The sequence below is a fragment of the Vanacampus margaritifer genome, chromosome 8 (assembly GCF_051991255.1).
Source record: "Vanacampus margaritifer isolate UIUO_Vmar chromosome 8, RoL_Vmar_1.0, whole genome shotgun sequence".
Classification (NCBI taxonomy): domain Eukaryota; kingdom Metazoa; phylum Chordata; class Actinopteri; order Syngnathiformes; family Syngnathidae; genus Vanacampus; species Vanacampus margaritifer.
Genome location: NC_135439.1, coordinates 6,553,689 through 6,580,228, shown reverse-complemented (window position 1 = coordinate 6,580,228; position 26,540 = coordinate 6,553,689). Strand labels below are relative to the sequence as shown.

Sequence of the window (26,540 nt, the reverse complement as noted above, 5' to 3'; positions counted from 1 at the left end):
TTTCAGCGAGAGAAGCGGGGTTCACCCTGAAGCAAACGTCGGAGGTAGCCGGCATACTGTACAACCTAAAGTCCTACAGTTGTGCTACATTTGTATTTATTTTTCCCAGAAAAGGTCACATTCCAAGTAAAATATTATCCTGTAAAAGGTTGAGACATAACACCATTACATGAGGTCCAGACTCGAGATGAGCAGATAATGCAATTAGCAGTGTGCGTAGCATAGACTGATGACATCACCTAAACGCTCCAAACTGCAGGTTCATGTCACGGATGTAGGCCTATTTGTGGTTGTATCACTTCCTCCTCCTTAATGAAAAGACCTCAAAGCACATTCCCTTCCTTTAAACATGGAGAGTGAATTAAAAAGTATCCTTGGTCCAGAATATTGAAAAAGAATTCAAGCTGACACTCGTAGGTAATGCTAACAGCTAGCTGCTAGCAACTTAAGTCGGAGACTTCTGCCGTCATCGTACAGTGACGCCGTAATTAATTTGCGTTGTCTTTGTGTCCTAAATTAGTGATTGGATACGAGTTTGGGATAGCGTATTGATGTCGTTCGCAACTACAATGTCGATCGAAACTACGGTAAAGAAAGCCTAAACAACTCAAAGGGAAGTCAAGCTAGCCTTCACGCCGCGACGTGGGCCAACTTCAAAGTAAAAGTCTACTAAGGCTATTTGCATTGCCGTCAATGCCGTCAAAAAATTTACTAATGCTATGTAGCAACATATAGCAACCTGAGTAGTAGTGTTGTCAGGTACTGTATCAAATGAGAATTGAGAACATGCTAACTGTTTGCATGCTAGCGCAAGAAAGCAGCCTGAGCCCGAGTAGAGACTCAAGCTTTTCAAACTTGAGGTCTTCCTGGGTCATACTTTCCAAGGTGTCACGCACTCATCCTGAAACACGGGCGGAGTGAAATTTTGGACACGAGCCGGACAGGACGAGACAGGACAATCCTGAAATAAAGTCAATGTGACAAGATGGTTGCTTTCCTCCCTCTGCTGTGACAGTTCATTCAGGACGAGGGAAAAACCGTCAAAAATACTTAGCTTTGCTTGAGCGGACTTCATTACAGCGCCCAAGGCAACCCGGCGTTGGATTACTAATAGTACTTACGTCGACTATTTTTAAAGCTGCTATACTTACAATCAGCGCTAATTGTCACAAGCTGACATTTAGAATGTTGTAAAAACTTGTTTTCATTTGAGGTCAGCCCGCCGCAATGTTCGCTGATTTTGCTTGTTCCGTCTCTTACATGTCTTTGTGGTCGCATCACTTCCTCCCAGCCACTTGCTCATTTCTTGTCTGCGAGCCGCGATAGGGGAGAGACAACCCTGTCGCGCCGATCAGGAACCCAGACAAAGACCACTGAAATGGTCTTTAATGCAACTCTGATGTATGCTGCCTAGCAACAGCATTTGTCAGTTCATGTCAAGGCCCTACCATATCTGTATAATAATGGGGGGGGGGGGGGGAACAATCACTACAGTTGATGTTGATTCAAAATGTATTTATTTTTTCTCAGTGAATGTGTATTGTGGCACTTCTTTCATACCCAGCACAAGTCTTGTGATAAGTCCACGAATAGTGAAAATCTGCATATAATTGACATTCATTAAAATGCTTCTATTTTTTTTGTAAACCCTAAAAATTGTCAAAAAAACCCCCACTAATAAATCTCCACTCACTTTTGACACAAAATGAAAAATCCTAGCGATTAAAAAAAATAATTGAACGCAATTTTGCAAATAATAATAATAATAATAATAATACCACCCCCCCCCCCCCCCAAAAAAAAAAAAACAAGCACAAAACAACAAACTTCTTCTTTTTGAGTTACCCATCGCTCCACTAAAACATTGAAGATGCCCTAGCATGTTTTTACACACAATCGTGTTTTAGCTTGTCTATTCCAAGGGAAAAGATCCACCGAATACAATAGAAGTGTGTTTGTCTGTTTTGTATCAAGACACAAAGGAAGGATTAATTAGCCGGGTGTTTAATCTTCCTGTGTGAAAAAAAATAATTATTATGAAACAGCAGTTAGTGGCGTTATAAATGTGATCTCACAAGCTGGAACGAGACGAAATGACAGCCAGCGCGCGTTGCGTTCAGGTACATGTTGCTTCGACTCTTCTAATACTCACACAGTATGCGGCTTGTTTAACATAATGTCTGCTGTGTGGATGATGATAAATGTAGTCCATTACATCCACTCATGGGCTTGCAGCACACGCACACACACAAACACACGCAGGCTTGTGTTTGGAGCGAAGAGGTCAGCACATGTGCGGCAAACCATAGGGCACGTATACTGTATCGGTGCATAAATGAGGTGTAGTTTGGAAATAGTCCAAAATCGTATGTTAGTTTGTGCACTTTTCCTATAGGGGCAGGATATTGGGACAAAGTTCACGTGATGGTTTGTGGCATAATAAACATGCTGCTTAGCAACAACGTTTGTCAGTAGAAATCAAGCCCTACCGATTTTGAACACTAATACAAAAATTATTATTAATAATAGACAGTGTTGCAAAAGTTGCTTTCCTCTACATGCTTGATTTTTGTCATCACAATTATTTTTTATTTTTTTTTAAACTTTTAATTACTAATCAATTTACATTACTTGAAAATGATGGATTACTAATAATATGCTTTTTTATTTTATTTATTATTAGCTATAACTAATAACCACATATTTTAATATATCAAAATAAATTTCTAAAGTAACCCTCCCAACATGGATTTTTAGCATGTTCCAGACACCATATACAAATGTTGTATATTTTTAAATAGTTTCACCTTTCCCACATTCTTTAAACACATTTAAACTCAGTAAAACACACTTTTTAAACATATAATAAATGCATTTGAATGAATACAAAACAAACAAATACAACAAAAAAAACATTTATTATAACATTTTTAACATTGAAATTAATCTCTTATTGCCCCCCAAATATATATATATTTTTTAAATCGACAAGGAGAAGTGAGTTGAGTCAACTTTGGTGCTTAAGACCTAACTATGAAGAACAGAATCTCCCCATAGAATCCAATGAGACCACTCATGGAGTTTTTAGATCCGGCAGCCCATTTCTATTCAAATAAGGATTTATTGTCCATGCCTGCACACACTATGCACACACATTAGTGTCAGAGCACAGTTAGTTGGCTGTGCACTGATGAGAGGATGTCACTCAGCCATGCAGTAATGTTCACTGGACTGACCTCACTGATGATCTAACCGCAACAGACATCCACTCAGTCCAGGCCGGCCCCAATGGAAACTCCCATGAAAGTGTGAGACATGCTAGCAACAGCAAGCAGCTCCACGGGAACAACACATTAACAAAACGATTCGCTATTTAAGAAACACTATCAAAATCATTCATAAGAAGTGTTAAGCGGCGTGATGAGGCAGACAGGCTAAAGCTAACCCGGATAAATTGAGGTAGTGGATAAAGTTATGCGATGTAAAAAAACAACAACAAAAAGAATCAAAATGCACAGTATGCTGTTGTTAGTACATTAGCGACCATGATGCTAATGTTATACTTCTAATGTGAGTTCTCATTACTGTCTGAATGATGTGCTTGACTTGATTTGGTTGAATTAAATGATAATGATGTTATGATTTTGTTGTTGTTGTTGTTTTAGTTGACTAACATTATTCGGCAAAGTTGAAGGCAACTTTCCAGAATCCAAAAGGTAAGCTATTCAATTATTCTGCCCGAAATGTACTGCAATTATGGTTGCCCTGTGTGATTTAGTGAGGTTGAAGCGATTCACATAAAAATAACATGTATAAAAGCATGCTCTGGATAATGTAATTTTAAGTCTGTCTTGTTTGCTCCAACATGAGCAATGTACTTAACAAATCTTTGTATTATTTGTACAAATAATGGCATGCTGCTGTTAGCTCAACCAAGATGCTAACGTTATGCTACCAACATAAGGTCTAGTAAAGATGTTATGACTAAAACGTTTTTTTTTTTTACATTTTATTTTGTATATTGCTACTTTATGCTATCTTACCCGATTGCCATGATAAACAATTACGATATGTGGTGTTAGCAACTTAGCCAGCTAAGCTAATTAGGCTAGCTATGGTAGAAGCAGTAGAACTGAATACTTGCTGTTGATCTCAATGGCTTGCAACTGTTTATGAAGTATCAACAAAATTCATTCAACTTTATTATTGAAAAACCAAAGTGAAAAACAATATGATTTCCATGTTGAGCTAATGAGCTAATTGTACGCCTTTCCAACATTCCTTGCCATTTATGCTAACACGATTGCTATTTTGTATAATGCAGCAGACATGGAAGCTGTGTTTCTAGAATTCCCAAATCCATTCCCAACTACTCATAATCTATCATGTAAATTTCACAAAAAAAGACTATCTAGAATACGCCCTATACAGTATATTACTGTAATCGAGCCTCTATATTTTAAAATATGTATTTATTTCACTGCTTTTCTCAGATTCTGGGATACTCTCAAGTATTTATGGTCACTGGACAATTCATAAGTTACAACTGCAACATTGAATGGGGGGAAAAACATTCTTGTTATCACCTGCCCATATGATTACATAGGTCAAATCTCATATATTGTTTATTTTTTGCTCACGTGCAGGCTATAAATCTTGCACGGCGTCCGAGTCACGCGCGTGTTCATGGCTCATCAATCAGAGAGGTGCAATATTTGTGTTTTTCATGATGGATGTGGACGGTTGCGTTTCGAACAGTACAATATCTGCAGTAAGGTGTGTGTGTGTGTGTGCGTGTGTGTGTGTGTGTGTTTCTTGCGAGGATTTTGTATTACTAAAGTTGGGTCATAAATCAGGGGCATACTGTACCTATATTTTGGGGGTTTAAAGCTTGTCCTTGTACTGTAAATATTTTCAGTGTTGGGTGCTGCTTCTTAATTACGTACGACTACTCACGTTCACTATTTAGTTGTAGGAGAATTCTTAAGAATCACCCACAACACATTTTTTCCCAGAGCATTGGCAGTGTTGTATGGAACTGTATATGCGGTAGATATACATGAGCCCCCCCCCCCCCATAATAACCCAGGATAATGTTGTCCTAACTAAGCCTTGTTGCATGAACTGATGAAGCCTATCGGATGAGAGATGAAATGTCTTCTCAGACGACTAGAACATTCCAGTTGAGATTGATTCAATGCCCTGAAAATGAAATGAGCTGGAGGAATGACACAGACACACACACACACACACACGTTTGTTTTACTATCTTTGTGGGGCCATCTCATTGACAATGCATTTCCTTGCCCCTTCACCCTAAGGCCAACTATCAAAAGTGATTGCCTACCCCTATTCCTTACCCTAACCTCAACCATAACCCAATTTACACCTAAACTCTAAAACCAATTCTTGACCCTCAAAAAGAGGTCTAAACTTGTGGGGCGCAGCAAAATGGCCCCACATGGACGGGTGGGCCCCACAACTCTGTGAAATCCCGAAATGTTGGCCCCACTAAGTAACAAAAACAAGATGACACACACCCACACACACTCACAGACATGTATGTAGGTCAAATTTGCCAAAGTAAACAGCATTTGTGCTTAAAACTTCTCTGATCCTTGAAAAAGTCAACCTAAACATGTTCTTTACAATAATATAGTTTAAGCCCCTTTAGTCGCATGGTATTCTGATTAATATTGCATTTGTGGAATATGAATAAAGCGTCCATTTCAAGCTCATTTCAGTTTTTACACCTTGTACACATGCGCCTACCTATAAAAATAGAGCCCTAAAGGTATCATATTTTTGCTGCATGCTTTGAATGTTTTTTTTTTGGGAGTACTAACCACATATAAACCACAGTGTTGTGTAATGTAATACAATAAAGTATATACTGTAGTACTTTTTTTTTTTTATCTCACATTTGGCATTACATAAACTAATGCAGTCATTTATGGTAATGTTTTCCCCATTTAAAGCATGCAGCAAATAATATGTGTAAAATACATTTTACTTTTATCTGCAAAGGTGCTTCCCATTTTTTGTCATTAGAACCTCAAGTGTGAGTCTTCACTTTTATCTCGCACACACGCTTAGTAAGCTCAGTTTCAAGGCATTTAAAACGTGAAGTTTTGCTGCATGCTTTGAATGGAGAGAAAGTGTTAAATCGGCTGTTTAAGGCCAGTTGACTTTCCTCATTCGTGTCCCACACAATTCTTCTGATCATTAATTTTTTTTTAAGTTTGCTGCATGTGCTTCACGCCAGCCTTGAGTCATCTGTCGAAAGTGCCCCGTAAAGGTTACACCATTCTCAAGATGCCGGCACCCCAATTGTCACGAGCGAGTCAAACCACACAAATGGTAAGCTCGTCTGCTTTCACACGCTTGCAACCTCAACTGGTGTCTTTGCTGAAGATTCCATGACAAATTACTTTTTTTTTTTTTTTAAAAGGCGCATAACACTATGGAATCACGTTCAAACACATTTTAAAATCATAGACAAAAAGCTTGCAATGACTTTTTTTATTTCTTTAAGGAGCATTTTTGCTAATCAATGACTTCATTTGAAGAGCAAATTACTCATTTTGAGGAGCAATTTTTGTAGGTTAATCTCGGGGACCTGAAGCAAGGCTTTAATTAAATAAATAAAAAATAACAACAGTATAACGGGAGGTTGAATGTAGGGCTGCAGAATATTCCAGTATTTGAGTATCCTATTGAAAATTCTATAGAATAATCGTGTATTCGGATAAACAATATTTTTACATAAATTTTACTTGTAACAAACAACCAATTGTTTTTTTTTGTTTTTTTTTTAATTTTTTAAATATAATCAATTTGTATTTCGTAAATTCACATTGTGCATAACGGCTAACATTTTCATTGGGGCAATTTCAAACAAATATAAATTTAAATTCAATTTAGCATTACTTGTATCAAAAACATAAGGCATTAAATACAAAAGGGCTTTTACAGCCTTCACTTGAGCCGCTAGCATTTTAGCATGCAACATAATACTGTAGGTTCAGAGGTTAAATCGCTACATTTTTGCAATAAAAATTACAGGACTCTTGATAATTTAAATGCTTGATTGGCCATATAAAGAATGCACACCTCAGTTTTATGGGCCTCTACTCAGGGTCTCCATGCCAACAACAAAGATGCTCTATTGCAAGCAAACAAATTAATGTGATCTTGCAGCTTATTAATTAGGCTCAGATGAACATGCTGACGTTTTAATGAATCAAAAAATGATCGGTATATAATTGCAATTGTATACTTTGGAATTTGTTATGGAAAGATAGAGAGCAAACATCCTCCCTGCTCGTGTGCTGCATTTAGGACTTTCAAAACAAACCATATTAAACATTTACGTCGCTAACACAGTAACAACGTTAGAGGCGAGTTTGTTTGTGTGTGTGTGTGTGTGTGTGTGTGTGATCCCCCCCCCCCCCCCAACAGTTTTAACAGCCCTGGAAAATATTCTGACACCTTTTTTTTAATACCACTGCTGCAGTTTACTTTCAAATCCTTCCTGTTGAATTGTCTTGATCTTTTGTGTTATATTGTTAATTGGATTGTTCTCCCGAAAGAGAGTGGGCGAGCGTAAAAAAAAAAAAAAAAACGAATGCAAAATATAAATCCTGACTGCATAAAGGTAAAGCATATGTACTGTATCTGTATTATTTATTGTGTCTGCCTCAACCATTTATGCTTAGCGGGCACTGTATGCAGTTACAGCATGCTCCCCGCTGCATCGCCATCCATAACCATACATTACTGTTGTATGATTCATGATTACACAAACAACAGAAAAAAGCCCACATCAAAATGTAAATAAAACCACATTTACTCAAATTGGTGCATTATTATCCATGTTTTGCTGTGACTGTTTAAAAGGAATGCTCAGTTGAGTAAATAAATGCGGGGGGGAATTGTGGGAGTGTATTTAATATGGAGAATGTTATTAAAAGACACAACTTGCTTAATAGACAAATGGTATTCTCTGAAGTTGAGTCAATTAACACCCCTGGTAAGTAACTGAGGTAATAGAGTAAAAAAAAAAAAGTTACAACATATTATAAATTGGTAACATTAGTTATATAAAAAGAAAAAATATATAAAATATTGCATTATGTTATAAAGTGTACCTATAAAATGCATTTGCAAAAATAACGGCCTTAACCCTAATATATGCTCTACAATTTATACCTGCAGGGACCGACTTGGAGCAAAATTCGGCCTGGAAAAATATTCAGCCGGCATCCAAAAATGACTAAATCTTGATCGTAACTGGGGGGGGGGGGGAGAAATGCGCACGGTGGCCGATTAATATTTATTGACGGGAGAAAGATCGGCCTAAAAATGGACTGGCCGTTTGGGGAAACTCCCGAAATTCCGCAATGGCAGTTCAGTTCGTCCTTGGACACCTGGTACTCTCCAAAATGAGTCTGCTCCAGTATATGAGGGAATAGAGAGGTATAAGTATGTGTCAGTATTTGCTGTAAGTGCATATTGCATTGTAATATACAATAAAAGCATCATTATGTATTTGTGAAGGCAGATAAAAACGGTTATTTATTGTTACTATTCCCTTTGAACGCCATTTGTAATATAAAATTACATTTAAAATTACGACTACTACTACTACTATTACTAATAATAATAATAATAATAATAATACTGTGAATTATAAGCTTTGCAGTATACTGTACACATATAAAAACGGTGTGGCTGCTGTTTGGAACATCCCTTGTGCTCAATTACAAGCAATGCAACCATATGTAAACTTGATTTTTTTTTTTTTTTACGGCTTTACAGAGAAAGAGGCCCCAGGGTAAAGTCATTTTTCTGCGGCACCATTCCACTCAGATGTGGTCAAAACTAAAAAAAAAAATTGTGGGGGTGAATATCGAAAAAACACACACATTTTTCTCCTTTTTTAAATGAAGTGTTTCGAGAGAAATGAGTTGTGTGGTGGAGGTAGCGGCGGCGGGGAGGGACCAGTCATGTAAACTTGCTGAGTGGAAATGCTGTGAGAGACGAGAAGCAGTTTCCGAAAGTTTGATTTCACCGGCTCATCACCTCTGCCGTCATCTGCAGTGGACCGGCAGACAAATGAGCATGTGCAACACACTTGGGCTGCAATCTCATCAAAATGGAACTTAAATGTTAAAATCAGTGCTTGAGTCGAGTCACATGACATTTTTTATGTATTCCTGCACATCTCAATCGGACAATGCCGCCTTGCTTTTTTGCACCTTAAAGAGCAGGCATCTTAAGTAGTGAATGCATTCAAGTGCAAACCCTGATCAAATATTAATGATCAGAGGAGGCGCTGAGAAACGACATAAAATGCTAGATAGATTCCAGATGTGAAAATCGTAAATGAACCTTAAGCACACAGGTGAGCGCGGAAATGTTGAGCTAATTGTTTGTGACTGGGAACAGGCCTTGTGCTCGGGTAGTATCTTCCATTTATGCTCCATATTTTCTGCACTTGCATGGTACAAAGTTGGCTTTTTGTTCTCTGTAGCAAATTCATTATACTATCTTGGCGGTGGTATTTTTAATATTAAACATCTACGGGATTTTAAAACCACAGGAAACCTCTTCCTATTCATAAATTCACTTCCCCCCCCTTCTTTGAAACCTATCCAAAGCGAATATACAGTAGAATAGGAATTGGTGTCATAGAAGCAGTGGCGGCTCGTCTTTTTTAGAGGGCGTCCAGCTGAGTCACCTTGAAAAGGGCCAAAATTAAATAATGAAAATGAAATAGGCCAAAGCTGGTGAGAAGGTGACAACGATTTGGCACCATTGTTCTAAAGTGGAAGACTCACAAAATTAGTAAATTACCACCAATTTCCCTCAGTCTGGCCCTCAGTGCCAGATTAAACCTCGTGAAATGAAAATAATAATGAGAAAGTTAAAGGAGTATCATAAAAGTACACGGCAGGAACTTGTTAATTTGAAGTGCCACAGTGGACTGAAATCTTGCAGTGCCCACAAGGTCCGCCTTCTCATTTGTACACACATATCTTATATGTTAGCTAGTGAACATCGAAATGGCTCAGACACATTTGGAAGTACTGTGGGCAGATGAAACTGGATATATTAAACATGCAATAGCCCCACCAGCTGGCTGTAAATAATAGCACATCCTGGGGTGCAAAAAGGGGCTCAACATCCACTACATCGAGTGTTTCACGCTTTCTGCCGAATGGAATATAAATAGAATGGGGTATCCAATTATTTTGATGTTCAATCAACCTAATATTATGTTGCCTTTTTTGTTTTAGTGTCATTTCTGTGCCACCATAGCTAATAACTACTGTACACCTGCATATTTACATTTTTCAATATTTAGTTTCTCAATTTATCAGTTTAAAAAAAATATATATATATTTAAAAAATATATATATATTTTTTCACATCTAGGCTACATTTGTATTCAAATTATTCCGAATTTGTTTGGATTTTCTAACCTTTAATTTTAACAAATATTTGAGACTTCAAAAGTGAATGGCTTGGTTTCTTCAAATCGATTAAAAAAAATAAAATCAAGTAAAAACACCCGAAAAGAACATCTGATACAGCATTTGGATTTACATGTATACGTTATAAACATTTAATTTCTTAATTCGCATCAATGTATTTTATTTTGTATCCATTGACTTGTATTATTGTGTTACAACTTATATGTGATGTGTTCTATATTTATTTTACAATTATTTGAAATTGTAAAGTGGCTATTAAAAAAAAGAAAGTGGAACATCTACATATAAGTGAATATTTATTTCTATTTTTTCTTCTTTAAATCTAGAGATTAATTGAAGATTTTCAGTTGAATTTGTGTATTTTTAACCGCTTATACATGAATTTGTTTAAATAAAATTTATTTGAAACAAAAAAAGATAGGTCATTTAGAAATATATTATTTCCTTTAGTTTTTTTGTTTTATACAAATCAATCGAGTGTCTTTGTGTTTGTGTGTATCGCCATTTCAGTGAAATAAAAATAAGAAATACAAATGTAAAGAAAGACGGAAGCCGTCTTTATTTCTGGTCACGTGAGTCGTGTGTTTACAGACATCCGGGGAGGGGGGGAGAAAACATGGAGGACTCCACTGGCAGTAATCCCCAATCTCCCAGTTTCACAGACAAGTTAAAGTCGTGGCTCTCGTGGTCTTGGACGTACGTGTGCTTCGTGTGGTTTGGCATGGTGCTCATCATGATCTACGTGCTGTGGAGCCCGCTCAAACTGCAGGAGAGCCTCACTTCGGGTGAATGGACGCCTCTGCTCGTTAGCTTTTGTTAGCCTTCCGCTAGCTTGTGCTAGCTGTCATCAAACAGAGATGTTGCAGTATTGTGACACCTGCTTGTTTTATTGCTTAGTTGCTTTTTCTGTGTTGTTTTCTTTAAGAGCTTAGTTTCGTTTTAAAGTCAATGGTACGAATTCCGGGATACTTTCGTAGCGCTCTATAATGTGTGTTTTGTCTATATTCTTTATAATAGACATGTAGTTGATTATTTAGATTTCGCTACGTCGTTATTCTGAAGGGTGGTACTACATCTGTCTATCATAGCTTTTCTTCTGTGTGCACTTTTTTTTCTATCGGTCTGGCCATCTTTATCATGTCTATGTGTGTTTGTCTTGTGTTTTTGTCATAAATTTCACCTATCTGAACCTGCTGTTTCAGCGTCGCTGTTTTTGAATACACTGACCCCCAAGTTCTACGTGGCTCTTACCGGGACCTCTTCCCTCATCTCTGGACTCATCCTTGTGAGTTACAAGTGATTATTATTGCATTTGTGTTGTACAATATACACATAGTAGGGCTGGGCGATAATTTAAGATTAACATGCATAGTCATAGATAATATGATTTAATACCAATAAAAAAAAAAAATGCGTTTGATAAAATGTCAGGAAGCAAACCCCGGTATTCTGCAACCAGTGAAGAAGTGCATGCACGGATGCACACGTGTGAATGAAAGTGTGGCTTAACTTCAGTTCAAATAAGTGACCAGTATTCTCAGTGCAACTCCTGCAATAATAATATATTGTTTATACTAAACAAAACTGAGCAACGACAGCAAGATTCCACTAGATGGTGACGAAGTAATATTTTAATGTTTTGGCGCAAAAGCGCAAAAATACCCAATAGCAGAGATATTCAGCAAATCACGGACCGTAGGTTAAAAATAAAACAATCTGCGATTTGGGGAATATCGAACTATGAATATGTATTGTCACATGTTTTGTAAATGTTCCCCGTCACAGATATTTGAGTGGTGGTACTTCCGGAAGTATGGCACGTCCTTCATCGAGCAGGTCTCCGTGAGCCACCTGCGACCTCTCCTTGGCGGAGTTGAGAGCAGCTCCACCACCGGCCTGTTCTCGTCCGTCAACGGGGAGGCAGAGCCTCGACCCAGCGTGTCGGGTAACAAACACACACGCATTTAAACATTAATATCTTTAATACTAACCGTACTAATATTATGTGTTCCGCTTCGTAGAGTGTAAAGTCTGGAGGAATCCTTTGAACCTGTTCCGAGGAGCAGAATACAACAGGTAAAGAAGAATGCCCAAAACATGATAGGTGCTTTTTATTTATTTATTATGTAGTTATTTTTTTTCCCTAATTTGTTGTACTCAGGTACACATGGGTGACGGGAAAAGAACCGCTGACGTACTACGACATGAATTTGTCGGCTCAAGACCATCAGACCTTTTTCACAGGAGACACACAGCAGTTCAGGCCTGAGGATTCGGGTGAGTGTCAAGTCATTCTTACGCACACATCACGTACAACAACAGAGACACACCCTCTCTCACACCCGCACACATAACTAAGTGAATATGTTGCGATATGACTTTCTTTTTGTCCCTACAGTCATGCAGAAGGCCTGGAGGGAGAGAAATCCTCAAGCCAGGATTAGAGCAGCTTACCAGGCCATAGAGTTGAACCACGAGTGAGTCCTACTCCAAAATCGGATGGTTGTGGGTATACATTTCAGATGGGCGTGGGGTTATAACAACATCATTAGTGGTATATCACATTGGATGTCAAGTAACAGTTATTAAAATGAACTTGTATGATGAAAGGTAGACAAGGCAAAACCACACAACATTGTGGAGGGACCACATATTAATACGCTCTGCCCAACATTATGTAGGAGAATTTTTGAAGTCTTTTTTTACATCTCCATGCCTGAATTAATCTCAGGAGGACATACAGGTGCTTGGATGCTACTGTTTTGTTTAGCAACAGAGTTGGGCTCAAGTATAGTCGTCCCGCTATTTGAGGAAATGCAATCATCATCAAAGAATGTAGCCAACTGAAAGCTTTTCTTTTTTGTGCAGATGTGCTGCAGCCTATGTGCTTCTCGCAGAGGAAGAAGCCACAACAATCACAGAAGCCGAGCGCCTCTTTAAAAAAGCTTTGAGCATTGGTAAGAAATGGATCTGAACATATGGTATGCTGTGTGTAGTTATCCAGTTCGCAGGGATGTGATGTTTTTATCTCCCCCCCAAAAAAAAAAAAACGATTTTTTTTTTTTTTTTTTTTTTGTAGTAGTAGTAGTAGTTCATTGTGTATGCACATGACTCCGACAGATATCTTCTGCTATAACAAAGACATTTGTGGTATGCTCTAATATGAGTTACTTTTCATTTGGTCATGATACAATTATTTGTTCATGAAATTTGAACTCTTCAACATTATTTATGTGTTAACTTAGTAATCACATTAGTTAGATATGATGATATTCTCAGTGATAGTTTTTAAAAGCAAAGGCAGTCCAATGTTTTTGAATGTGACTGATTTTGAGTTGACTAAAACTGCCATTTTATATGGGATAGTTCAATATACATTGAAAATTTATGCTGTTGTTTTGTCTATTTCTTTGTCATGTGAGTGCATTGAAAGTACTTAAAAACACGGAAAACCCATGAGACCCTGGACCTAGGTGGGTGCCAGCGGCCCCCAGACCCCCGGCTAAATTTTCAGATAATTTCACTTTGGTCAAATCACATCCCTGAGTTCGTTCATCGTTATTTGAATGGATTGCTCTGCTTGATCCCATTTTCCTTTATTTCATTCAACACAACATTGGATTTGAAATCAGTCATTTGTTTTAAGGGAACAGTTCTGTCTCGTGCAAATGAGCCACTGCTCTCCCCAGACCCTAGTAATACAATGGTACTAAGAGGAGCAGGGGGTTAGTTTCATACCTTCAGGGACCCAGAAAGGGCCGATCAGCTATTTCCCCATGATTGGGACATCCACCATCTTGTCAAATTCAACAAAAGACAATTTTCAGTTCTCTACAACCTATCAAATGTCTTGAAACGCTGCTGTGCATAATAATTTGGAAAAGTGCATTTGAACAAAAACTATTTATTATTGAAAAAAATATATATGATTGGGAGATTTGTTAAAAAACATTCAAATTCATCTCTAACAGTTGAATGACTTGAAAATGATGCTGACTCCCATTTGCATAGACTATGAAAATCGTATCGGTTGATCTGATCTCTACAGCAGGGACATCTTTTGTACAAGTCTGGAAAGATGAACCCATTATTTTTACTCTATTGTATGTGCCAGCACTAGTCAAAGCACAGTACTCTACAGTAATTTTATTATGATTGTGAAATAAGAATTCAACTGACTAATTTGACTCCATTCCATGAATATGTCCCTTTCAAGTCTTTTCACAAAAATATGGCATTTAACACTAATTGCAACCATTTCAGTACCTCTATAATTCAACGCTTCGGCACGGGAACCGTACATATTGCTCGTGTGTTTTGTCGATTGATCTGTTGTGTTTTGTTGCAGCAGGCAAAGATATCAACCTGCTGGTTTACATTAAGCGCAGACTGGCCATGTGCGCGCGCAAGCTCGGGCGCATCAAAGAAGCTGTGAAAATGATGAGAGACGTAAGTGGAGAACACAATCACCACATTGGGCATTGTAAAAGACATCCAATACAAGAGCTGTTTCAAAGAGTGCTGTCTCGTTTAATTCATTTGTACACCCCGACAGTTAATGAAGGAGTTCCCATTGTTAGGAATGTTAAATATACACGAAAACCTCCTGGAGGCGCTCCTTGAGCTGCAGGCGTATGCCGATGTCCAGGCTGTCCTCGCCAAATACGACGGTATGACCGCACTGCACCGCGCCGTCATCTCCTTTTATCTCTTACGTTCCTTTGCGTCCTCTCTGCTTCCACCGTAGACATCAGCCTCCCGAAATCGGCCACAATATGCTACACGTCCGCCCTGCTGAAAGCGCGGGCCGTGTCAGATAAGTAGGTTTCCTTCTCTCTCTCACAGCGAGGATGAAAATATTAGAGACAGTTTTCATCACGTCAGTGCCTTTTTGTCTCGTCAGGTTCTCCCCGGAGGCTGCGTCGCGGCGGGGGCTCAGCACCGCCGAGATGAACGCCGTGGAGGCCATTCACAGAGCCGTGGAGTTCAATCCGCATGTCCCCAAGGTCAGTGGACACGTATGGGCTAGAAGTGTTTGTCATACAAATATTTACTGTCACCACTACAGACGCTCCCCTACTTACGAACATTCGTATTACGAACGACGGTACATACGAACATGTCTGCGCGCATGTCAAAAAATGTTCGGAAAGAGATGCTGTAAGTTAGATTTTTTATTGCGCACCTTTTTCCAAGTACTGTAGTCCTTCTTTCCGCCACTAATACCGACACGCTAGGCGCTGTGAGAGCTCACCCAGCATTGGAGGCTCAGCAACGTGTCGAGGAGGAGGAAGAAGAAGAAACGCCTGTCGCTCATAGATAAAGCCATCGCACTCTTCGAGCAGCAAGACCCAAATATTGAACGTTGCACAAAGGTTGCAAATGAATTGAATGATGCCATACAGTGCTACCGCATCATTTATGATGAAAAAAGAAGAAAACTGTGCAATCGTAGTTAGATCGCTTCTTTCGGCCAGTTTCTAGTAAATCCTCCAAGGAAGATACTCATCAACCCTCATCTTCTTCTCCGCGACCCTCAACTTCTTCCTACATTGAAGTTACGGAGGAGGAAGTAACTTTTGAAGCCCATTCCAGCGACGACGAAGAACCTCTCATGATATAAAATCCTCCTCTTCCTCCTCCTCCATTAAATCCTTAAGCATCGAGTACATCTTCCAAAAGTAAGTTAAACTTCATTTTATTTATCTTATTACGTACATGTACATACTGTGTGTGTCTCTCGCTCTCTCTCTCTAACATACGTAGTACAGTACTGTACGTATTCTCTTTAAACATAAATTATAATACAAAATATAGCACTGAAGCAACTTACGAACAAATTCACCTTGTTAACGATCGCTCGGAACGTAACTCGTTCGTAAGTTGGGGAGCGTCTGTACTACATTAGGGTAGGTAAGACTATCACCATCACTCCAGCAGAGGGCAGTGTGACATCACTGGGTTCAGCACCGCTCTGACTGATGATTACTAAAACCTAGCTTTTTTATTTATTTACTACAAAATGCATCACTCCTGACTGGTTAGACTTTTATTAGACAAGCACATGAGTCATGAAACTGGATCTTTTCATATAAACTGTTACTTGATAATGGTCTGGCTTCTATACCACGGCACAGTTTCATAGGCCGGGTATCATATCTGTGTGAGAGAGAAAAGGTAATCGGCGTATTTGTGTACGTTTGGAGGATTGGAGACGTCACTGTGCTGCTTTGATCCAACTTTTGATTTTTTTTTAGTGTGAGGGCCCTCATCTTCATAATCTTTCCACCCGCTAGCACTGTGAGCCAACAGGCCTCTCATCAGACACCCTCATCTCCTTTCTTAGCCTCTCATGTGCCCTCATCTCCCTCTCGTCACCTGCTCAGTCCCGACAGAGACTGAACCACATCAGGACCTTGTCAGCTTTACAAAATGACCCCTTTGTCTTCTTTAGCTGTTGAACTGTTTAACAAAACACAAATCATTTCAGATAAGGATAACATATAGTAGGGCTGAACAACTAATCCTATTCAAATTGACATTTGCAGTGCAGTATAATTGCATTTTTAAATTGCAAAGACAAAAATTTTGGGGGAAACTAGTTCTGCTTTATTTTGGTCAGTTCATAGGCTTTATTTTCTATACATTTATATTGTGTTAATTAATATAGACGTGTTTAGATACTTGGGTCGGCTTCAATTTTTGTATATTTTATCTATCCACCTCGTTATTGTCTCGATAAATTTAGGGCTTAAGAAGTATAGTCCACATGTTTACATACTGTATCATTGTTTTAAGAAACATGCAAAAAAAAAAGGAAGTGATGAAGCCAAGTCCCATCCATCAATTTTCTATGCAGCTTGTCCTTGTTTGAGTTGTGGATGACTTGGAGCCTCTCCCATCTGACTTTTGAGCCCTGGAAGTGCGACCTCCATGAGTGAAAATACAATAATGCTCTCAGCGTTTAATGAGTGCTCTGCTTCCCAATTAGTTGCCTCTCCCTGGTGCTATACTCCTGGTTGTCATGGTAACAAATGCCCCGCTGGGTATTTTTGACAAAAAACACGACTTTATTTCGATACCTGGGAATACATTCTGGAGTGTAGTGCATAATAGGTCCTGTTTAACTCCTCTTTTGACTTTGTGGACTTGTCTCCTTAAATTGATCGTCTCTTTCAAACTCCCAAGGATTATTTGACGTCAGAGCGAGAATTGTAATGATTTTAACGGCTGTCTCGACACTAGATGACCGCCTTCGTCGAGTCACACCGCAGAATGTACTCGTCTTCCAAAGGACGCCGTTTCCCCCGTATTCCATTCATCTTTTTTCCCTTCCATCCATTTCAATCAGTCGCTGTTTGTCTGCGTGGTTTTGGAAGCGGTTTGTTGGATTAATCGATACAGTGTCCTGGCTTCGCCAATCTGCTTTACGTTTACAATTCAGCCCCCGTTTACCTCGCTAGTTTGCTCCACTTTGGTTGACAGTTTCTTCCCTCACCTCATTGTGGCTGACCGTCGTCTCCTGTCCGGATTCAAGAGCTGCTCAGATGTGTTTACCTTCAAAAGATTGGCTTTTTCTTCACTTGTAGAAATGATGGACATGGAGGAACAGTCTGACTCTTGGAATGAAGACAGATTGACTCAAGGCAAAATAATTTTGCTTTAGGACAGTTTTCTGCCACTTTACACAAATGTGTTTACTCAACTTCTGAAATTCACTTTTGCGCGTGTTTTACGAGTCATAAAGAGCCAATTACAGGCCCTGATTCCATTGTTCCTCGGGGTGTTCCATTGTAAAAGAGGCTGCAGATTAGAGTCAGAAGGCGGCTTATGAGTTATGCTCTGGGCTTAGAAGTGCCCAGGGATAAAAGGAGAGCACATGAAACTCAATCCCTTCATCAAAGAGGCGACAGCGAGCGGAGAGGCAGATCTGAGAACAAGAGAAGCGAGGGAGGGCGGGGGTGCAGGCCAGTGCAGAGAACTGAGGTGTCACCAGGTTTAATGCTGCGGTATGCAAGCAGGGACAGCTGAGCCTCTCTCAATGATCAATCTTGGGCCGTGTGCACTCGGCATGGTGGGCTTTTCTTCTGTGCGTTTTGGCTGAGGCGGAACAATTTAGAAAAATAGTCTGATTGTGATTTCCCCCCCACCCCTCAATGTTGTGATTATTTTTTCAAGTGCAAAATGACGACAGTATGAAAGGCTTTAATTTAAAAAAAAAATGGTGATAATTATCTATCCATACATTTTCTTTAGCACTTTTCCTAGGGTGGCCAATGAGCTGGAGTCTGTCCCATCTGACTATTGGTGAGAGAAGCACTGAACAGGTCACATGTTAACTAACTATTCACATTCACGATCACACCTATGGGAAATTTAGAGGCATCAATGAACCTAACATCAGCGAACCTAACATCAGCCACAGCAGCTGGAGAAAACACTCACAAACAAGGGGATAACATGCAAACGCCACACAGGACTTAAGAGTTGGAAACCGAAATCGCAGCACTTCTGTGCCTCTTTGGGAGATATTCATGAAAGATATTAGACATTTTTTTCTTTAGGATGAATCTTTGATCTCATTGGACAATTTTGACAACACCTTTGCACCATTAAAAAGCAATAACCAAGGGTAACTTGTTGGAACGATATCAAGAGTATAAATAATTATGTACTTGGAGCTTTTTGTCAAAATTTTAATTAAAAAGACAATATAACTAAATATAATGAAACGTATTATCATCCTTGATTTCAGCCATTATTTGCTATCAATTTTTTCTGGAGGCATAAGAACACCAAAAGCAAAAACGAAATATTTGTGAAGTTGCACCTTAAGATACTCGAGGTGAAGGCTTGCGAGATTTGCTGCTGTAGCACAACAATCATTTTATTTGAAGCCTAGTTTCCTGGTTGAAGTGTTGTTGGACTTCTGAGGCTCTGCTGTACCACTTCGGTTTGACTCGACTTGACTTTGGACACGGGACTCCTGTAGGGGATAAATCAAGACGAAAGGACGCATCTGACATGGATGAACGAGAGTCAGATGGTAAACGGAGGAGGAGATGGCCAAGCGTAGGCCGCATGGTCGCCCAGGCTGGCTGGTTGGCTGGATGAGCCTGTGACCATGGGAGAGGATTAGACAGGATTAGCTCGGGACGGGGCGAGGGGGGTAACCTTCCCAAAGTGTCTGAGATCCGGAGCGCTGTGAAGCTTGGCCGCCCGGGAATCTAGCCCGAGGGGTGGGGGTGCGGTGCAATGCAGGTTTTGTTTGACATGGGAGTCCTGCCACATTGGAAACCACTGACATGACAGATAGAGCTTGGCGTGTTCATCAAAGTCCACAGGGTACGTCTTTAATACAGATGGCTGAAGTCTTACATGTGGAATTGGGTTTTACGTTTGTCAGGCCAGTGAGCCGACTGAGTCACTAGGACAAAGTTACAACAAGGTGGGTGGGTGCGAAGCTACACACGCACAGAATCCCTGTGCTGTAGTGGAACAATAACACACCTCTCTTCGGGAAGCCTTGCCCTCCCTCCGCCTTGCGAAAAAGGAGGCTCTTGCTAAATACTTCACATGAGCAAAGTATGTTTTTAGTCTGCTGGGAGTTTGCCAGGGGGAATTGTACAATAGGATATAGTGAGTGAGGCGGAAGAAAGGGAAAGAGATTGATTTGACCACAAAGGGAAGACTTTTTTTCTTTTATAAATAGAAGTCATATCATCGAGATATGGAAGCACTTTTGGAGGTCATCAGAAAGAAACATTTGGCTCTCTAAATGAACCATTTTCAAAGTTCTTGAGTTTAAGTTGTCAATTTTATTCATACAGCCCTCAATTATAAAAGACAAAGCAATTCACAGGCCCATAGTTCACAAAAATCAATTACATCCGCTGGTCTAGACGCCCATCCAGGCAAAGAAAAACGATTTTAAGTGCTACTTTTTTCCCCATTCAAATCATGAAGCAAAATTTTACACCTGTTCGTGTTTTTCACTAGGGTGCCTGACTACTGAAATGATAACCGTGTATTGCTATGGAGAAAAAAAAAAAGTGTATTAAAAATGTCCTACGGCAAATTTGAAATAGCTAAAATGACAAATAGAATACGTAAGCATAAAATGCCCCTACATTACAAGTTAGGTGTTTTTAGATGATTTCAAGCATACTGAATGTGGACATTGTTGAGCCTTTATTTTTTTTGCTCTAAAAACAGCAGTTCCCCCGAGGAATGTTTCATATATTTGATGTCATCTTCCTCTTTTTTAGTACTTATTAGAAATGAAGAGCCTGATCTTGCCGCCGGAGCACATCTTGAAGAGGGGTGACAGCGAAGCGGTGGCATACGCGTTCTTCCACTTGCAGCACTGGAAGAGGGCCGAAGGCGCCTTAAACCTTCTCCACTGCACATGGGAGGGCAGTAAGTGCCATCTCCATTACCTCTATTGTATGCTTTTTATTACAAATTGCTTCATTTTTTTTTATGCCGGCTTGGATTTTTATCCTTCTCAAGGTTTTTACTTAGCAACAGCAAATTTGGTCATTTCTAGCTGACTATGAATTTGAATCACAAATGTAATCTTAGAAGTTAAAAAAAATAATAATACAATTGAGCGGTTGAATGTGATTGATTTGAGTATATATATTTTCAGCCTTCCGGATAATTCCTTACCCACTGGAGAAGGGTCACCTGTTTTACCCTTACCCAGGATGCACAGAAACGGCAGATCGGGAGCTGCTACCATGTAAGCAAAAGCCCCGAAGCAACTTGTTAGAGGACATTTTATGGACATATTAACAAATTGTTTGTGTGCAAATAGTTGTGTCTTTGGAGTGTTGCTACCATTTTCCAAAAATGGGTCTAAAAGTATGTTCTGCATTTTGATGGGTTGATTGATTGAACAAGACACAAATGTGCAAAACAATTGTCCTCCATGTTTCAAGTGACTGTCTTACTACACAGAACCAGTTTGTTTTATATTCTCTTTTAAGTTTTATTATGCTTCATATTTTACGGCACAGTGTTATTTTTCTTTATTAACAAACGTGAAACAAAAATAGTCGTTCGCTATGTCTCCCTATTTTTTGATGGATTTTACACCATGGCTCCATTTTGTCACCCTCCAGCTTTCCACGAGGTGTCGGTGTACCCAAAGAAAGAGCTTCCTTTCTTCATCCTTTTCACCGCGGGCCTTTGCTCCTTCACCGCCATGCTGGCCATGCTCACACATCAGTTCCCCGAGCTCATGGGCGTCTTCGCCAAAGCAGTAAGTATCCGCATGTTCTTCGCCTTAAAAGGCTCCTTCCAGCGCTAATCACGACTACTTCATCTTATCTCCGCTTGACACCCCCCCCCCCCCCACGTTTTATTTCTTTTGCAAGTTTAAATAATCTTATTTGCAATGTGAGCCTCCTGTGGTAATTACCGCCTTGCATTACCGTCAGGCTCATGGGAGTCGTAGGCCCGTAAAATGTATAAAGCGTTTCCCCCGCCAACACAAGCTCGAGCCCAGGCGAAGGTATTGCCGGCCGCCAAATGCAAACACAGCCGCTTAAAAGACTGCATGCGTGACTTCCGTGTGCTGTTTATTTACAACCAAGGTGTTGTTTGGCGGGCATCTCACTTCACGGCCCTCATGTTTATTAGTCCGACTGATATGAGGCCGAAACACGGTCGCTGAGAACATCGAGTACTTTTATTTTGTTGTTTTGAGAAAAGATAGGGCGCAGATGGGATTTCAAATTTGGCACCCTGACTTTTGTGTAAATGTTCAGATGAGCACATAAAATCTACGGCGGAGTTGGGGGAGGGTTTGCTGTTTTTGAGGGAAAATAGTCCCCCCCCCCCCCCTTTTTTTTTTTTTTTAAGATCTTACTCCTGACAAGAACATTCAAGTAAAGGCAGACGTTGTTCACCTGTTTCAAAGTTGGAAACCTTCCATGATAATTAACAGAGGTTTATAAGAATACATTAGATTTATTAGGGTACATTTCCAAAAAGTTTTCATTTATTTTCCCATGGAAATGTACCTGAAATGATCCACACATTGATCAAACTATGCTACCCATCATCAGTCTGTTAACGTGAGAGTTAAACATTTTTGTATAAAGGGTTATAATAAACTGTGTTTTTTTGTTTTGTTTTGTTTTTTACATTGTGCATTAACAGTACAGAGTCCTGTAACTTGCATGCAACAGTGTGTGGCTTGACGATACAGTGGCAAAAGGAGGCACATGCAGTTACCACCAAACTAACTGTTTTTCATTTGATTGTTTTTCATTCATGGCTAGAAGTGTGTTTTCTTTAAAAATACAAGTATTTAGGGTAATTTGACTTTACGACAGCAAATTTCAATTTATATACAAACTTGGATTATGCGATACATGGCATGACAATAAGGAGAAAAATAATTAGCAGGATCTCACTGAATTCCATGCACCCCTCACATTTTTGATAATAATTATATCATTTGAAAAACTGAAGATTTGTTTTTACTTGCTAGCTTAACTGTAAATGTATTTTCTCTTCAAAAGACCGTTAAAGCCGCTGGCAACAAAAGTGAGTGCACCCCTCAGTGAAAAATGTCCAAATTCATTCGGCCCAATTGGCCATTCTCCCTCCCAGGTGTCATGTGACCCATACGTGTTAAACGGTCTCAGGTATGAATGTGGAGCAGGTGTGTTAAATTTGGTGTGATTAGCCTTGGGCTCTCTTAACAATAGTTGCTAGAAGTTCTGTATGTAACCTCATCAATATTACTCTATTATACAAGGTGTACCCTGACGACATTTAAGTGTCATTTTGTCAATGTTGTCCCATGAAAAGATATAATCAAAAATGTGAGGGGTGTACTGTTGCACACATTTGTGAAATTCTGGATTAAATCAGATTAGGGCACCTGGACATGCCGTGCCAATTAAGCCTAATTTCTACTAGTGGTTAGAATGTCACTTTCTATAGGTCACACAGTGGCACTCAGCTTCCCTCCCTTTGCAGTTTTTCAGCACACTCTTTGCACCACTGGGCTTCTTCGCGGACAAGATGGAAAGCTTCATGCCGTCCAGTTTTTGGCACCAACTGACTCGGATCTGACCCCAACACACACACACACTGGGAAAAACAAAGTTGCTCTCCTGTCCTCAGCATTACTGTCTACTTGCTGCTTTGTTACTGATTATATTGGCCTGGGTCGTATAAACAAAGCAGTCAGTACCACTCTTAAGGCGCTCGCTCTTCCAGCTGCCTGCAGCGTGTCCAAGAACTCGACATTTACATTTATTTGTCACAAGGGGAATTTGAAATGGCTTACACCGTTTTTTAGCTGGCGGTACAATAACAAGTTGTTTTACACAATCGTATGTGCAGTCGCAAATGGCTATTATCGGTCTTGCACAGCACTTAAGGGTGTCATCCTCAGTAGGGATAAGAAGAGTATAATATTAATGAACTCACTGCAGCAAATACATCCTAGTAATGATGTAACTGAAGAAGAGGGAACAGTGTTTGAGCGCACCTGTGAACTGAAATACAAATTACTCTTTAAATAATGCCCTAATTGGTTGTCATCCACTAAGACAAGTAAATTCGAACAGCATTTGCAGCATTCGAACTCTGTCGCTAACCAAAACAGCAGCCCCTGGTGAAGCATGTGAACCATGTGCATGTACAAATAAATGCAACCCCTCGACAATTAACTCTCTTATCTGCAGTTCAGTAAATAATATAATAGAACATTAAAAAAATATATTTTAAACTCCTCTTGGGTCTTAAGGTGTATTCAGGGATCTCTTATCGCTGCGTCTTCCGGGTGGGCCATCTTTTAACGATTGGGTCTCGATACTGTCAATCAATCTGACATAAAGATGTCGTGCGTGCTTGTTCCTAGTGCGTATGCGTACTCCCAAGTGTTTGTAGCATGTAGCCGGTGAGCTTCGGACTCAGTCATTCATCGTTGTAGCTCCACCTCATTCTTTGAAAATGGCCGAGAGCCGCAAGAGGACATCCGTCTATGAAGCGAGGCCGGCTGCAGGGACTGATGAAGATGAAGATGAGCCCCCCACGTTCCCATCATTTAATTGGCGTTTCCCCCGAATGAGCAGGAGAGCTGGTAGGATGTTCTTCTGCATGCGCCTTTTTTAAAAAGTGACAAACGGCCGTTTGGCTTCTACTTAATGAGAAAGTCCTTGAATACACCTTTAATACAAATATTGTTTATTCCTCCAAATTTTCTCTCTCTCCTAGTATTAAACGACTTATATGCTATGTTCCTGCAAATTGAAAATAAGTACAGGGAGTCCTCAAGATATGGCCGATTCCGTTCCTACACTGGCGATGTAACACGAATTTCGACTCAAGTCGGATTTCACCATTAAAGTCGATATTTGCATTAAAATACTTTGTACAGTAATTTTAAAAAAAACATTTGCGCGACCCGAAAGAACCGGAACCAATATTTCGTGTTTCCGCACGGACATTTATTGCTGACAAACGGCAGAGTGGAAATTAACGAAAAAGACGCTGCTACGGACGAGGCACAGGCGCCGCAAAGTCGAAACGACGTAGGTCGCATACGACGTAACTCGAGGACTCCCTGTATCTTGTATATTTAGCACAGTACAGCGAAGAGTGTTGTTAACAACCCTGCCTAATTTGAAACATTAAAAAAATCACCAAGTATATAATATGAAATTGCCAAGTCTATAATATGAGGCTATAAAATGGTGAAAAACCATGCACATTAATTGCTAATGCTAAATGCTATCCAGGCTGAGTGTTCAACAACGCTAAACAAGTCAATGCACTTACTTTTTTTTTGCTTGGTCCCGACAGATATTGGAAGCTGGCTGTGCCATTTATCCCGCATCAGTCACACATTGTAACATTGGAAAGATACCGCTACATGTCAAATCGGTAAAATTACCGAATGAACAATACTGAGCTCTCCAGAAAAAAAAAAAAAAAGGAAAGATACCGCTAGAAAGCTCCGCTTGCGTTGTCTGATTGGCGACCGCAGTGGCTAGTAGGGCTAAATTTCCCATGATTCTTAGATGCAAAAACAGGAAGTAATTCTAGGTCCTGTCAACGCCTGCTGCGTAAATCCTTCTTTCTACCGATTAGATTGCATGTTAATGTAAACTTAAATGTGAATTTGGAAGTAAATAGGAAGAAATATAACGGTCAAATTCCCTTTTGATGGGTTTTATGAATCGCTATGACAACTGTGTGATTGACATACACATGGCAAAAAAAAAAAAGAGACGCCGGGGACGGTACCTGCGTGATAATGGGACAAAACAATGAGGTTGGTGAAATCCGCCGGGACACGGAACCAAGTCTCAAAACAAGACTGTCCCAGTCAAAACGGGACGTGTGGTCACTCTGGCTAACACTGACTGCTAATCAGAACTGTTCATAATTCCCAGATTTCATATTGTACCATTTCGTAGCTGGTTACAATCAAAATTGATTAAAGTGCCTTTTTTTTAAGTCTCATCCTAAAACAATCTTAACAGGCATTGACTCATCTCTGACACTGTTTTAATCGTATTGTTGATAAAGGACACTAAAAAGCGGGCCTACGTGTCAAATCTACGTGTCAAATCTTCCTCACCAAAAAGACAAAGCAGAAATGCAAAAGTACATGCTGAAGACAGGAGACTGTTCTCATGTTTGAAAAGCGCTTGAAACAAAACTCCCAATAAAATGACTCCTGTGAAAGTCGAATATTTGTTTTGGGCTGTTTTTATTATGCCGGTGTTATTCTGGGCTTCCTTTTGTTTTTCATCCACATGACGCCACATTTGTCTACCAGTCGGAAACGTCAAATCCCTCCTACGGGGTTGTGTTTATTGCATTCAAGCACTTCCTGTTCGCTGTGCGGCTCAGTCGCCGCTAGCACGGGCTCGTCATTGCGATTATAGCACTTGAGAACCATCAGCGGATGCTTTTAGGCCGACTTATCAGTGCCGTGTTCACACTGGGCACACTTGTGCCTTCGAGGGCTGCCTGAGGCTGCTCGAGTGTTTGCGCTTGTTGCCCAAG

General features: G+C 39.8%; 1 protein-coding gene and 1 long non-coding RNA gene across 2 annotated transcripts in view; both read left to right on the top strand.

Moving 5' to 3' along the window:
* LOC144056150 (uncharacterized) overlaps positions 1 to 6,596 on the top strand; it is a 111,890-nt gene extending 105,294 nt beyond the window's left edge. Inside the window, exon 6 of the long non-coding RNA XR_013295011.1 lies at positions 6,242 to 6,596. This is a non-coding gene — a long non-coding RNA (uncharacterized LOC144056150). The remainder of the gene's footprint in view (positions 1 to 6,241) is intronic.
* A 4,501-nt stretch (positions 6,597 to 11,097) lies between these two features.
* Positions 11,098 to 26,222, top strand: st7l (suppression of tumorigenicity 7 like). The gene is made up of 15 exons (XM_077572643.1): positions 11,098 to 11,284; positions 11,702 to 11,784; positions 12,285 to 12,444; positions 12,521 to 12,575; positions 12,661 to 12,776; positions 12,898 to 12,976; positions 13,368 to 13,456; positions 14,848 to 14,948; positions 15,055 to 15,169; positions 15,247 to 15,319; positions 15,403 to 15,505; positions 20,768 to 20,918; positions 21,151 to 21,243; positions 21,626 to 21,765; positions 23,496 to 26,222. The coding sequence occupies exons 1-15, from the start codon at positions 11,116 to 11,118 to the stop codon at positions 23,589 to 23,591; spliced, it is 1,623 nt and encodes a 540-aa protein (XP_077428769.1). The 5' UTR covers positions 11,098 to 11,115; the 3' UTR covers positions 23,592 to 26,222.
* The last annotated feature ends 318 nt before the right edge of the window (positions 26,223 to 26,540 follow it).

Bases quoted from the DNA above. Each gene is read 5' to 3' on its own strand.
- st7l (XM_077572643.1), top strand. From the start codon at position 11,116: ATGGAGGACTCCACTGGCAGTAATCCCCAATCTCCCAGTTTCACAGAC. The intron at 11,785-12,284 runs GTGAGTTACAAG...TCCCCGTCACAG, and splicing joins TCATCTCTGGACTCATCCTT to ATATTTGAGTGGTGGTACTT. The intron at 15,320-15,402 runs GTAGGTTTCCTT...TTGTCTCGTCAG, and splicing joins GCGCGGGCCGTGTCAGATAA to GTTCTCCCCGGAGGCTGCGT.